The sequence below is a fragment of the Rhinatrema bivittatum genome, chromosome 3 (genome assembly GCF_901001135.1).
Source record: "Rhinatrema bivittatum chromosome 3, aRhiBiv1.1, whole genome shotgun sequence".
In the NCBI taxonomy this organism is placed as follows: Eukaryota; Metazoa; Chordata; class Amphibia; order Gymnophiona; family Rhinatrematidae; genus Rhinatrema; species Rhinatrema bivittatum.
The window spans coordinates 49,605,326-49,618,446 of record NC_042617.1 but is presented as its reverse complement, the minus strand read 5'-3'; the positions used below and the strand labels follow the sequence as shown (position 1 = coordinate 49,618,446).

The window sequence follows — 13,121 nt, the reverse complement described above, 5'->3', positions numbered from 1 at the left end:
AAGTTTCTGCTCTCGGCTCGCTCCTTGGACGGGTCGAGGGTCATCCCTTAGCGGGCCATCCGGACGTGGTTCGGTTCTTGAAGGGAGTCAAGCACCTGCATCCGCCCGCTCGCTCTATTTGCCCATCGTGGAGTCTTAATCTTGTCCTCAGGGCCCTCTGTGTTGCCCCATTCGAGCCTCTCTGTCTGGCTACGGTAAAGGACCTCACGCTCAAGACTGTCTTTCTAGTTTCTATTTCCTCCGCTAGGCGTGTTTCCGAGATTCAAGCATTGTCCTGTCGGGAACCTTTTTTGCGTTTTTCCAATTCAGGAGTTTCTCTCAGGACGGTTTCTTTCTTGCCGAAGGTTGTCTCCACTTTCCATGTCAACCAGTCGGTGAAGCTCCCGGCATTCTCTCCAGAGGAGATTGCGGGTTCCGTTGGGGGCGATCTTCGCAGACTTGATGTCAAACGAGTTCTACTCCGGTATCTCCAGGTCACCAATGACTTTTGGGTCTCGGATCATCTTTTTGTCCTATGGAGTGGTCCCAATCGGGGTAAACCAGCTTCTAAGACTGCTATTGCGCGGTGGTTGAAAGAGGCGATTTACTCGGCCTATCTTTGCCAAGGTCGGGCGGTTCCTGAGGGCCTAAAGGCTCATTCGTTGCGTTCTCAAGCTACTTCCTGGGCGGAGAGCCAATCGGTTTCTCCGCAAGAAACTTGCAGGGCCGTCACATGGACGTCCCTGCATGCTTTTGCTCGACACTACCATCTGGATGTGCAAGCACCGGTTTTTGGTTCCTTTGGGCGGCAAGTGCTTCGAGCGGGACTGTCTTGGTCCCACCCGGTTTAGGGAAGCTTTGGTACATCCCACGGTCTGGACTGATCCGGGTACGTACAGGGAAAGGAAAATTAGTTCTTACCTGTTAATTTTTGTTCCTGTAGTACCACGGATCAGTCCAGACGCCATTCCCTGTTTCTCTTTCTTACTGTCCACTCGAAGCTTGTTATTGCAGATTCTCAGAAGTCGATACTTTATTTTCTACTGAACACCGGACAATTACACCGGAAGCCTTGGTCGTTGAGAACCAAGTATATGCAAGAGCGCTTAGTTCTGCCATGTTACTTACAATGTTGTTGAGTTGCTCATTTGAGCTTTTTGGTTACTTGTTTGATCCTACTTACGTTTGTTGTTTTTTCTGCTTTGACAATGGTTATACTGAAGGGCTGCAGGGTAGGCTGTCCTGATATAGGATACCCTTTCAGTTTTGGTCTGTCTCAGTCTGCTGGACAGGAGGCTCAACCCACGGTCTGGACTGATCCGTGGTACTACAGGAACGAAAATTAACAGGTAAGAACTAATTTTCCTATTTAAACCTTGGGGAGTCACACAATCCAGATAGAAAATCCAAAATTGTTTTCTTAGATTCAACTGAGCAGTCTGATTTTATTTTACTTTTTTCTTGAATCGCCAATCTGTTCAAGATCAGTGAAAAGATGGTTATGCGCCACACAGTGTGAGACAGTCGGGGCTTGCATCTTCCAAGTGTGGCTACAGCTTTTGTGCTCAGTAAGTCTGCTCTTAATGCTGTGTTTCATGCAACCAAGGTAAATCTTATGACAAAGGCAGTGTAGAAAATTGCATAAGTGGAAAGGCAGTTTGTAGCCCCTAACAAATTAATAACCTTCATCGATCTAGGATGGGTCCAGTTAGTGCCAGTAATGCTCAGGGCACAGAAACTACAGTTTCCACATGGACTATGGCCAGAGGTTACAGATGATTGCATAGGAGTAGTTGGAGGAAGTTCTGAATGAACAACAGTTGCAAATGTTTTTCCCCTATTATAGGCAATTAATGGAGGGTCCAGAAAGAGAGAATGTAAAGATAACATATACCAGTATTTATGAATAATAGATGCAACAACTGGCGGTGGATGAGAATATTGTAATGCACATACTAAAAGTGAGATTTCTGATGTTTGTTTTTCAGAAAGTAGTGAAATTCTGCATAGAAGGCTCTCTTAAATGCTTTTCTAATTATCTTGAAAGGGTAACCACAAGCCAATAAACGTGCCCTGAGATCTTGTGCATGAACAAAAAATTCTACCTTCATGGAACAGATGTAACGAATTTGAAGGAATTAGCTGAATGATTTTTAGTACCTGTTCCGTGCTCTTCATCTATTTTAATGAAATATCGGACATTCTCATTGAGAAATAATTTTTCATTCATGGCACTTACTGCTTAATGAACTTATTTTGTACATTGTATTTCAGTAAAAATGATTGAAATTTTGCTGTTATAACTAACCACATTGATGGTATCTGTCTAAAAGAGGATATTATTAATTACTGTTCATAAATTTTGAATCCTCGCTTTCTTGCACTATAGTTGTTTAGTTATTAAGAAAGCACAAACCTAAATGGAAAATTGTGTATGTAGTTAAATTATCAGCCATATTGTTAAATAGTGTTGTTTCTATTTCAGGATTTGCAGACATCCCCTCAGGGGAAAGTAGTCCTTATATTTTGCGTAGAACAACACTAAGAACAAGTCCTCGTCTTGATGCTCAGAGAATGTTACCATCCACCCAACAGAGTCTGCAGAAAGGCAGCTTAGAAAATGTTGCAGACAGCTCTGAATCAGCAGCAGGGGGCAGCAAATCACAGAAGGTAACAAACTGGGAAGCTTCAGTATTACAGGGCTGAGTCGGACTACAATTTTATCTGTTGGTATGTTTAAGCAGGCACTGCAAAGCTCATTCTCTAGATGAGGAAAAGCAGATGGGTTTACACACAATGTCCATTATATGCATGTAAAACTTCATTGTTCTAAATATGGAGAATGCTAGATCTATTTTCTCATATAAAAGCTGAATACCTGTTCATGCTATAAACTTGTTTTTATCCTTTTGGGAATGGATATTGGCATTGTATAATTAAAAAAAAAACCCAAAAAAAAAAACTTTAGATGCAACATAATCATCCCCCAGACATCTATAAAATTCTAGCCTTTTGGCTCATCTTTCACAATCTTCTGATGGAACTGAAGATAAACTTTAACAAAAATAATCACTTCATTAGAATTGTTTTTGATTACAGTTGTATATTTTAACATTAATGGCAGTATTTTACCAAATGTGAAATATAACTTCAACAATCAAGTTATAGCCTAGTAAAAATATTTTTGTATTAAACCACCTCAACTAATATATTTAATACCTAGTGTTAAACACACTTGTTAAATTAATTGTATGATTATAGAACTTCTCAATTTTTTATAATTTCATGCCACATTGTGCAAACTTGAAAATCTTCTTGGCACACCGAACCAAATTTTACACAATCCTCATCCCCCTTCCCTCCCGCCAGCAGGAGAGCAGTACCTTTTACCTGCCTCGTTCTTTTGGCTACAATCTGCTATTTTGTTCTTTATTTAGGATGTTTTTAAGGTTTAATTTCCTAGCGTGTAGCCAGATGGACTCAGGACCAACGGGTTGTGCTCCCCTGCCAGCAGATGGAGATGGAGTCAGGTTTCGAAGCTGATGTCACCCTAGATACACCCATGCAGTGACCTCAGTCCTTCAGTATTTCTCAGTCTCTAGCAGAATTAGACATGCTTTCCCTATGGAAATCGCTGTAACTTTTGGAAGAAGAAATTCTATTTTTTAAATTGGAGAAAAGATTGAGCCCCACTCTCCTGCGGTGATGACTAAAGGTCCCTCCCCCAGTTGAGATATCCTGAGGTGATTTCCGCAATCCCTCAGAGGTGTGCCTTGGTCCGGTAGCCAGTTCCTGGTGTGGACTTTGCTGCTCAAGTAGCTAAAAGGCTGTGGGTGCAGGAAGCCGAGCGCAGTGGTGGAGGCCAAAGCCCTCTTCCCCCCAAACCCCCCCCCCAGCCAGAGACAGTCTCTGTACTCAAATGATAAGCACTATGAGCCCAGGTAAGTTAAAAAAAAAAAAAATTTAAGACATTTACCTTCAGAGAAGAAGTATTTTGGTAAGACTTCCTCAGTCTCCTTTCTTGGTGTGCCACACTGACATCGTTCCTGATCCTGTTGGAGCATAGGGAAGTGGGCTTACGACCCTGACTGCACAGACAAAAAGCAAAATCCTTGGAAGAAGGGGAAATTCCCCCAGGAATAGAACCGTATTGAACCATGTTACGGTTCTTTCATAGATATGAATTGCAGGCCTTGGTTTCACACTCCCTGCAGTGGACGTTATTGCTGACCCGCCTATCTGACATCATCGGTGGAGCCTCAAAGCTCTGACACAAGCTGCTGTTGCGGCTTGACAAAGAGGATTGCCTCTTTGGGAGATCGAGGGACTGAAAATGCTTGATATATCCTCTCCTATGTCCACCATCTGGGGTAGAGGTAAAAATAGATGAACAGGCAATGCTCGACTAATGCTACCTGCAGTCAGAGGAAATTTTCTAGATGTTTATCAGTACCTGTTAGATGTATTAATTATTAAGGATTAGGGGTGGTAGAGGGAAAAAAGGGTAATCTTCTTTGTATGTTGATAGGTCATTAACCAAGAACTGGTTACATATTCACAATTTAATAGTTGACAGGAATCTTAATTTAGTAATCATCACAGAAACCTGGTTAAAAGGTAAACACTTTCAAGTCTGTCAGGATTAGGAAAAAAGGGGGGGAGGATTGCTATTTTTCATAACTCTCTCCTCATGAAAAGAATTTTAACTGACCAAGTGGCAGGATGTGAGAGCCTTTTGATCTTATTAGATTTTATAGAACCTATCACTATCCTTTTATGGTACTTTCCACCTGGTGTTTCTCAAGTTTTAATTGATTTGGTCATAGAATACATACTAGGCCAGTCATTGAAATTCCTTTTATTATTGGTTATGGGGGATTTTAATCTACACGCGGATAGTATGGTTTCCTCAAGTTACAAACTTTCTCTCTATTTTAGCTGCTAGTGGACTCTTATCAAATTATTTTTAGTGCTACTCATGGTAAAGGACACACCCTGGATTTACTATTTGGCTCTGAAAAGGCTAGGAGCCAAGGTAATTTGATGTTTTTTGGATCAGAAAAATGACCATGATCTTATCATTTCCTAGTTAATTTTTTATTTAATTATGTTAATTACATGCAACAGAGAAAACAATACAAATCTCAAACCTAGATTTAAAAGTAGACTCATCCAGCTTCATAGACATTGTTACCAATTCCCCTGAATTTTTTTAGATTTTTATACTAAGCTTTCCAGGCATTGCAAGATAAAGGGGATGATTAGATTTATCCCCTTCCAGGACTTTCTGTAGGAGAGCAGAATAGACCTCTGAAAGAAGGAGATTAACTGAGAATACTAATTTAGGTTCACCTGAGAACGCTTTCCTCTGAGATAGAAAATGATTTAGAGTTTGCTGGGAGTAGCTATGAGTCCCTGGAAGAAGGAGAAATTAATTCTGGAGGTGAAGAAATGCAAATAAGGCTATTTCACAGGGAAGAGATGAGTGCACTAATTGTGCAAGTCTCCTCAGCATTAAAGCTAACTGAAAATAAGGTGCAAGAACACCCAGATTAGGACTCTATTTTAAAGGGCATATGTAAGATAATTTCTTTTCCTTTACATCAGGAAATTGAGGTGGTGATTTTTTTCTGAATGGGAAATGTTAGATTCGGGATACAGGTGATTGAGTGTTTATAATGTTATACCCCTTGCCTGCTGCGTCTCTGGAATGATTATTTTATTTGCCCAAAGTCTATTCCATGGTTGCGGCAGTAACAAGAAATACTACCATCTCCGTGGAGGGGAGGTGCTGCATTAAATAATCCATAGCATAGGAGGTTGGAGCCCAGTTTAAAGCACACTTTTTCAGCAAATTCTTTGGCTCTGCAGATGCTATCTGCAATAGTTATATAGTGAGAACCTTGTTATGCTGGATACAACAGTTCCCTCTAAGAGATGAGCTGGCTAAGTTGGCTGATAAGAGTTTTAGCAAGAGGTTTCGCTCTTTCAGTAGGTGCAAGAAAGCTTCTTTGGCTTTGCCAATGGCAGCAGATTCTTGCTCAAACACATGTTGGTGTAGATCGTCTTTCAAAGGAAGACATCTATTTTGCGAAGAACTGGGAAAAACTAGTGTGAAATGTAGGTGAGTCTAAGCCGCAAAGATTGCCTGAAATAAGTTCAGGCTTAGTTATTGTCCATTCAAAGACATAGCCATTTTAAAGAGGCTAGGAAATATCGCCTATGTAGGTAGCACAGTCTGTAAGAGGTAAAGAAAAGATGCAGTCATTTTGTGGAGCAAAAAGGCTTATAGCTTTTACTCATACTGCCCAATGAAGCTCTGCGAATCCACTATTTGATATTGCCAGTGGGGGAAGGCTTCAAGAAAATTTCAGACCAGTGAGTCAGACATTATAAGAAATGGCTATGTTCTGGAGTTAAGTCCAATGTCACACTGGAGCGAGAATTGCACTCAGCACAAATAGTGCTCCTGATAAAATTTTGAGAGAGTTCTCGACACAGATTGTTAGAAATTGCCCCCTCGAAGCAGCCGGACTGGCGCAACACGGGTCCGTGTTGGGGGATTCGCTGTACAACACTGTGTTTTACTAAAAGGAGTAGCAGAGTTGAAAATAAATAAAATACATTTTTTGAACTGTGACCAAAAAGAACTTATTTGCGCTTTTGGTGTATGTTCTGGAGTTAGCCAGACTTGTAAAATGTTTTGTTATCTCCCCCAAAAGTTCTGCAGAAAAGGTATCTGCAGTACATTCGACATTAAGCAAGTTGATTTTTTTGCAGGTAGTTTGTCTGGTGTCAGCAGGACAGGAAAGACAAGGGACATACTCAGTGTATTTTATAATTACAAAAAAGAATGGTTCCTTTAGACCAATCCTAGATTTAAAATTGGTAAACAGGAGTTTGCATGTACCTCACTTTCATTGGAAACCCCCCATTCAGTGGTGTCGTCAGTGAGAAAAGGAGAATATCTGATGTCTTTAGATTTGAAGGAAGCCTATTTCCATATCCCTATATCAGAGAGCAATCAAAAATATCTCCAATTTTTGTATATTGGGGAACCATTATCTTTTCAAGGCCTTGACATTCTGGTTGGCAACGGTGCCAAGAATGTTTACCAAGGTGATGGTTGTAGTAGCAGCATTTCTCAGATGAGAGGGTATAATGGTGCATTCTTATGTAGACACTTGGTTAATCAGAAGTAAGTCGTTTGTGGAACATTTAAGAGTGACGGATTGGGTAGTTTCTGTGCTTCAGAAATTGGGTTAGCTAATTTCAAGAAGAACAAGTTGCAGCCAATTCAAGAAATAGAGCACTTGGGGGCCCATTTTGATACTTGTACAGGGTTGGTTTGCTTTGACCTCAAAAAGTGTTCTCAAGATTCAATCACAAGTATAGAAATTTGTGATTCAAACAACTCCAAAAGCATGGGATTATCTTCAGCTTCTGGGTTTTATGGCTATCACTCTAGACTTTGTCCCTTGGGTAAGAGCTCACAGGAGGCAGTTATAATCAGACCTGCTAACAAGATGGAGGCCACTTTCTCAGGGATGTAAGATTAGTTTACCCCTCTGAGTTGGTAAGGGAAAGCCTACATTGGTGGACAAACACATTGAATCTGCAGTGGGGAGTATTCTTGGAGTTGCCGGAGTAGATGATAACAAGAGATTCCAGTCTAAAAGGATGGGGTACCCATTGTCAAGATCAATACATGCAGGGCTATTGGTCAAAGAGAGAGAGTTTTTGGAACATAAATTGGAAATGAGCAATAAGACTGGCTCTGCTCCAGTTATTCTAGGGGAGAGCAGTTTGAGTTCTATGCAACAGTGCTACAGCAGTAGCATACATGAACAAACAAGGAGGCGCTCAAAATCAGGCAACGGCCAAGGAGACAGCTTTGCTGTTTGCTTGGGCAGAAAGCAATTTGATACAATTATCAGCGATACACATTGCGGCTCAGGACAATATTCAAACAGATTACTTAAGAAGAAATATGATAGATCCAGGAGAATAGGAGCTAAGCCATTGGGCTAATCAGCTAATAGTGCATTGATAGGGATGATATCAGATGGATCTGATGGCATTAACCAAGAATAGGAAGGTAAAGAGTTTTTACAGCAGGTACAAGGAGATCAGGAACGAAGCAATCAATGCTTTGGTTCAGTCTTGGCTGAAGGGAAGGGCTGTTATGTTTTCCTGCCTTGGCCCCTGATAGGATGAAGTCTTAAAAAAATAAAAAAAAAGATAGAGAAGGAAGGAATAAGAGTAGTACTGGTAGTCCTGGATTGGCCAAGAAGGCCTTGGTTTACAGATCTGATGCAACTGTTGATGGACCCGCCATTAAAGTTACCCAGGAACAAGGGTCATCTTTGACAAGGACCAATTGTAATGGTTGACCCCATTCCCTTCTCGCTTATGGGCATGGTTCTTGAAAGATCACAGCTACTCAGAAAGGGTTATTCATATTTAGCAATTGGAATGGTTTTGTGGTCAAGAAAGAAATCAGCATCTTTAGCATATATATGAATATGGCTAGCATTTGAAATTCCTTGTGAATTAAAGTAATATTTTTCCTTGGCCATCACAAATTAAAGATATTTTTTAATTTTTACATAAAGGATTGGAGAATGGTTTAGCATTAAATTAATTGAAGGTTCAGATTGTGGCAATAGTGAGTTTTAGATGTGGAGTCAAAGGTTTAACTATTGCTTCAAATAAAGATATTACTTGTTATTTAAAATAGGGTAAAGCATGTTCACCTACCAGTTAGTTCGATATTTCCACAAAGGAGTCTGAATTTGGTTTTGCAGGCATCGATTGTGGAACCCTTCGAGCTTGCAACAGCTTTGAAGGATTTGACTTTAAAGATTGCTTTTGGTGTCAGTTACCTTAGCTAGATGTGTATCAGAGTTGCAGGCTTTATCTTTTCAAGAGCCTATCTAAGATTTCATAAGGAATCTGTGGTTCTAAAACCTGTTCTCTCCTTTTTTTTTTTTTTTTTACCAAAGTGGTTTCTAGTTTCCATCCAAACCAGAGATTGTTCAATCAGTGTTTGGAAAAGAGGATTACAGAGGTGATGAGGAGAATCAGAAAATTTTGGATAATTATTTATTTATTTATTTAAAAACTTTTATATACCAACATTCATTTGCATATCATATCGGTTTACAATTAATGGGAGTTAATCAAACATCGTGTTTTTAGGAAAGGGAAAAAATTTGTTACATATAACAGGGAGATGAAGGAACAAGATGGGCGGATTAGAGGAAAGAAAGGGTCCAGTGGACTTAAGCAGGGCCATTAATAAGAGATTGAGAGAAAAATTAACTATATACAAACTTCTGTATTGCATATCATCCAAACAAAAATTCACTGGAACTTAAATAGAATTAGACATCTGGGTTGGAGGCAGCGGATGCTATTGGGAGCGATAAGGATGGGGGTTTTTTATGTATAGGCCCGTTTAAATAGCCAAGTTTTTAGATTTTATTTGAAAGTTTTTGTACAGTGTTCTTGGAGTAGTTCGGGTGGCATGGAGTTCCATAGTGTTGGTCCCGCTATGGAGAAGGCCCATTCTTTGGAGATGTGATGGGAGAGTTTGTGAGAGGGTGTAGACAGGAATCCTTTATAGGTAGTTCTGGTGGGTCTGTCGGATGTATGGTAGTGCATAGAGTCATTAAGCCAATGAATATTCAGGTTGTGTAGAGTTTTGTGGATAGTTGTGAGGGTCTTGTGAAGTATTCTGGAGGGGATCGGAAGCCAATGGAAATCTGAGGATTGGCGATATATGATCTGTTCTGCGGGAGTTGGTGAAGATTCTAGCAGCTGCGTTTTGCAGCCTTTGTAAAAGCCTTTGTAAAAGCCTTTACAAGGAACAAACTGTTCCTTGTAAAGGCTTTGCCTATATATTATTTGTTATAAGTTATCTGTAAACCGGCACGATGTGCAAACGGCTGTCGGTATATAAAATCAAATAAATAAATCAAATAAATAAATTTGGAGCGGTTTGAGAGAGATTGCGGGAAGGCCTAGGAGCAGGAAGTTGCAGTAATCAATATTGCTAAATAAAGTGGCTTGAAGGACTGTTCGGAAGTCATTGTGATGGAGGAGGGGTCTTAGTTTCTTAATGACCTGTAGTTTGTAGAAGCAATCCTTAGTGGTGGTGGTAAATTTTTTAAAGTTTAGACGGCTGTCAAACATGACCCCTAGATCTCTGATGTGTTGTGGAAAGGAGGAGGGTTGGTCAGGGGGAAGGAGGTTATGGTGGCCTGGGGAGATGAGAAGTAGCTCTGTTTTTGTAGTGTTAAGGTTAGGAGGCGGTTGATGGAGGTGAAGCAATTGTCCCAGGTCTTGAGGGCTTTAGGTAGGGATTCCTTGATGGGAATGAGTATTTGGACATCATCCGCATAGATATGTGTTAGACAGAGGTCAGCAAGGAGTTGGCAAAGGGTAGTAGATAGACGTTGAAGAGTGTAAGAGAGAGGGAGGAACCTTGGGGTACCCCACGGGTTAGGTTAATAGGGTTAGATTCATGGGTGCCAATTTTGCCCTTATAGTACTTATTGCTGAGAGAGGATTTAAACCATATGAGGGCCATTCCAGAGATAACTATTTCGGAGAGGCAATTGATTAGTATATTGTGGTTGACAGTGTCGAATGCGGCAGAGATGTCAAGCATGGCTAAGATGTGAGACTGGCCTTTGTCGAGTCCTTTGAGTAGGGTATCCAAGAGGGATATTAAGAGGGTTTCTGTGTTGAAGAACTTACAGAAGCCATATTGTGATGAGAATAAGGTGTTGTGTTTTTCTAGGTGGTCCGTAAGTTGTAGGTTGACCACCCTTTCCATAATTTTAGCCAGGAACCGGGAGGTTGGAGATAGGCCGGACATTTGAAGGGTCAGCTGGGTCCAGGTTCGATTTCTTTAAAATGGGTTTGAGGGTGGCTTGTTTCCAGGCAGTGGGAACGTGTCCGAGGGAGAGAGAGCAGTTAATGATTTCTGATAAAGGCTTGGCAATGATGTCAGGGATGGAAAGAAGTGTTTTTGTAGGGATGGCATCCTCCAGGTGAGAGGATGGTTTCATTTTGTTTAGAAGTGTTGCTATCTCCGAAGCAGAGTTAGGTTCGAAAGAGTTGAATGCGATGTTTGGGGTTTTTTGGGTGGTGTGGGGTTGGGAGGTGGAGGGTGGGAATCGTGTCATAAACTTGTCCACTTTGTTGTGGAAAAAGAGTGCTAGTTCATTACATTTATTGATAGCTTCATTCTCTACGAAAGGGTGAGATGTTATTTTGGTGAGGCTTGAGACAAAGGAGAAGAGGGCTTTGGCATTAAATTGGTAGTTGTGGATTTTTTGGGTGTAGAATTCTTTTTTTGTTTTTTAGGATTGTTCTGTAAGAATGGAGAGTGAGTTTATAAGTAGCTAGCAGGGTGGGAGAAGGATCCTTGCACCATTTCTTTTCCTTGGTTTTTAATTCATGTTTGAGTGCCTGCAGTTCAACCGTATACCATGGTTTTTTTGAGTTATTTGAGTTTAGGTCTTTGGAGATGAGAAGGCAGATGTTGTCTGCGATGTTATTGGTTATCTTGTTCCATGAGTTGCGGGTGGCCTCCTTGTTGGTGAGGTCTAGCTTGTCCAGACTATTAGAGAAGGCAAGGGATAGCTCTTCCTTAGTGCAGGGTTTTCTGTATTGTATGATATTTTGTTTCTGGTTGGGGGTCAGAGTTTTATTTAGGGAGTGCTTGGTTTTTATAAGCGAGTGGTCTGACCAGGGGACCGGAGTGCAGGTGGGTGAGTGCATGAAGGAGGAGGGAGTTTGTGAAAATCAGATCCAGTGTGTGGCCTGCTTTGTGGGTAGGGCTGGAGATGATTTGTTTAAAGCCCATGGCCGAGATGGAGGATAGGAGGGCATCCCAGGAAGGGGGATAGTGGGATGGAGTTGACGTGGAGATTGAAATCTCCGAGGATGATAGCTGGAATGCCCATATCTGTTTGTGGCAATAAATTCAATGAGAGGAGAGGTATTGTGGTCGAGGAGGCCGGTGGGGGGGGGGGGGGGGGGGGGTGCAGATTTGTAATTGTGAAGATTTGAAAAAGCCAATTTCAAATTTGGGGGCGGTGTTAACTGTCTGAGGGATTAGTTTAAGATCTTTCTTGGCCAGTAAGAGACCTCCCCCCCTCTTTTTTGTGCCTGGGAAGGGAGAAGATATCGTAGAGATGGGTAGGGAGTTGGTTCAGAATTACTAAGTCTGTTTGTTTGAGCCATGTTTCAGTTATTGCGCAGCTATCTGGTTGGTTGCCTAGAAGGAGATCGTTCAGGATAGGGTTTTTTTGGTTAAAGACTGGGAGTTGAAGAGTATGCTCGATAGTGAAGTAAGGCAGAGGAATTACGCTAGTGGGGAAATCATGATTGGCACTAGGGATTTGAGGTTGGAGGGAGGGGAGAAGGGTAGGAAGTTTTTGGGACGGTTTGGCTTGTAGTTAAGCGCGGGAATGGATAGGTTAGCATGTTGGAAAGGTGGAAAGGGTGGTGTAGAAGGGGTGACATAGAGGTGTTAGACAAACGTTTGGGGGGTAAATATATAGGTACAGCTAGATGTTTCCTGGATGGTAGGTTGAGAAGAAAAGGTGGTGGCACAGAAATGAGGAATGCACAAGGTGGGCAGGTTTCTATGTCAGGTGAGCGAGGCTTCAGGTCTGGTACAATCGGGTCTTGGGCGGTTGCGATCCCTGGCGAGGGCTGGCTGGGGGAGGAGAAGAGATGGCTCTTACCTCGATGGGTGGCGCCGGGTCGCGCAAGTATGTGTTGTCCCTTCGATGTCCTACTTCCAGGAGGAGTTCCTGCCGATCGGAGGTGATTCAGTGTTGTGTTTTGAGATCGTCAATTGGGGGCAGTCTTCAGCGTCAAATCTCATTTGTTGATCAAGGTAGGCCTTGGGAGGTGGCGGAAAGGTGCGGGTCAATTTCATTGATCCCGAAGGGGTCCTGGGGGGTGGGGGGGGTGGGAGGCAGGCAGCAAAAGAGACGAGGCAGCTGGGAGCAGCACTAAGGGGAGAAAGGGGGCAGGCCCCGGGCAGAGCAGTCAATGAGGTGCAATGAGGGACGACGCTAAGGGGCGTGCTAGCTCCTTGGTCTCGCTCCTTTGGCGCG

General features: G+C 42.0%; 1 protein-coding gene across 4 annotated transcripts in view; it reads left to right on the top strand.

Annotated features, from left to right (window-relative positions):
• The window catches only part of CENPF (centromere protein F), a 256,055-nt gene that overhangs the window by 229,958 nt on the left and 12,976 nt on the right, over window positions 1-13,121 (top strand). For all 4 annotated transcript variants that reach the window (XM_029593203.1, XM_029593204.1, XM_029593205.1 and 1 more), the window contains exon 19: window positions 2,465-2,649. In XM_029593203.1, coding sequence (XP_029449063.1) covers window positions 2,465-2,649 — 185 coding nt within the window. The remainder of the gene's footprint in view (window positions 1-2,464; window positions 2,650-13,121) is intronic.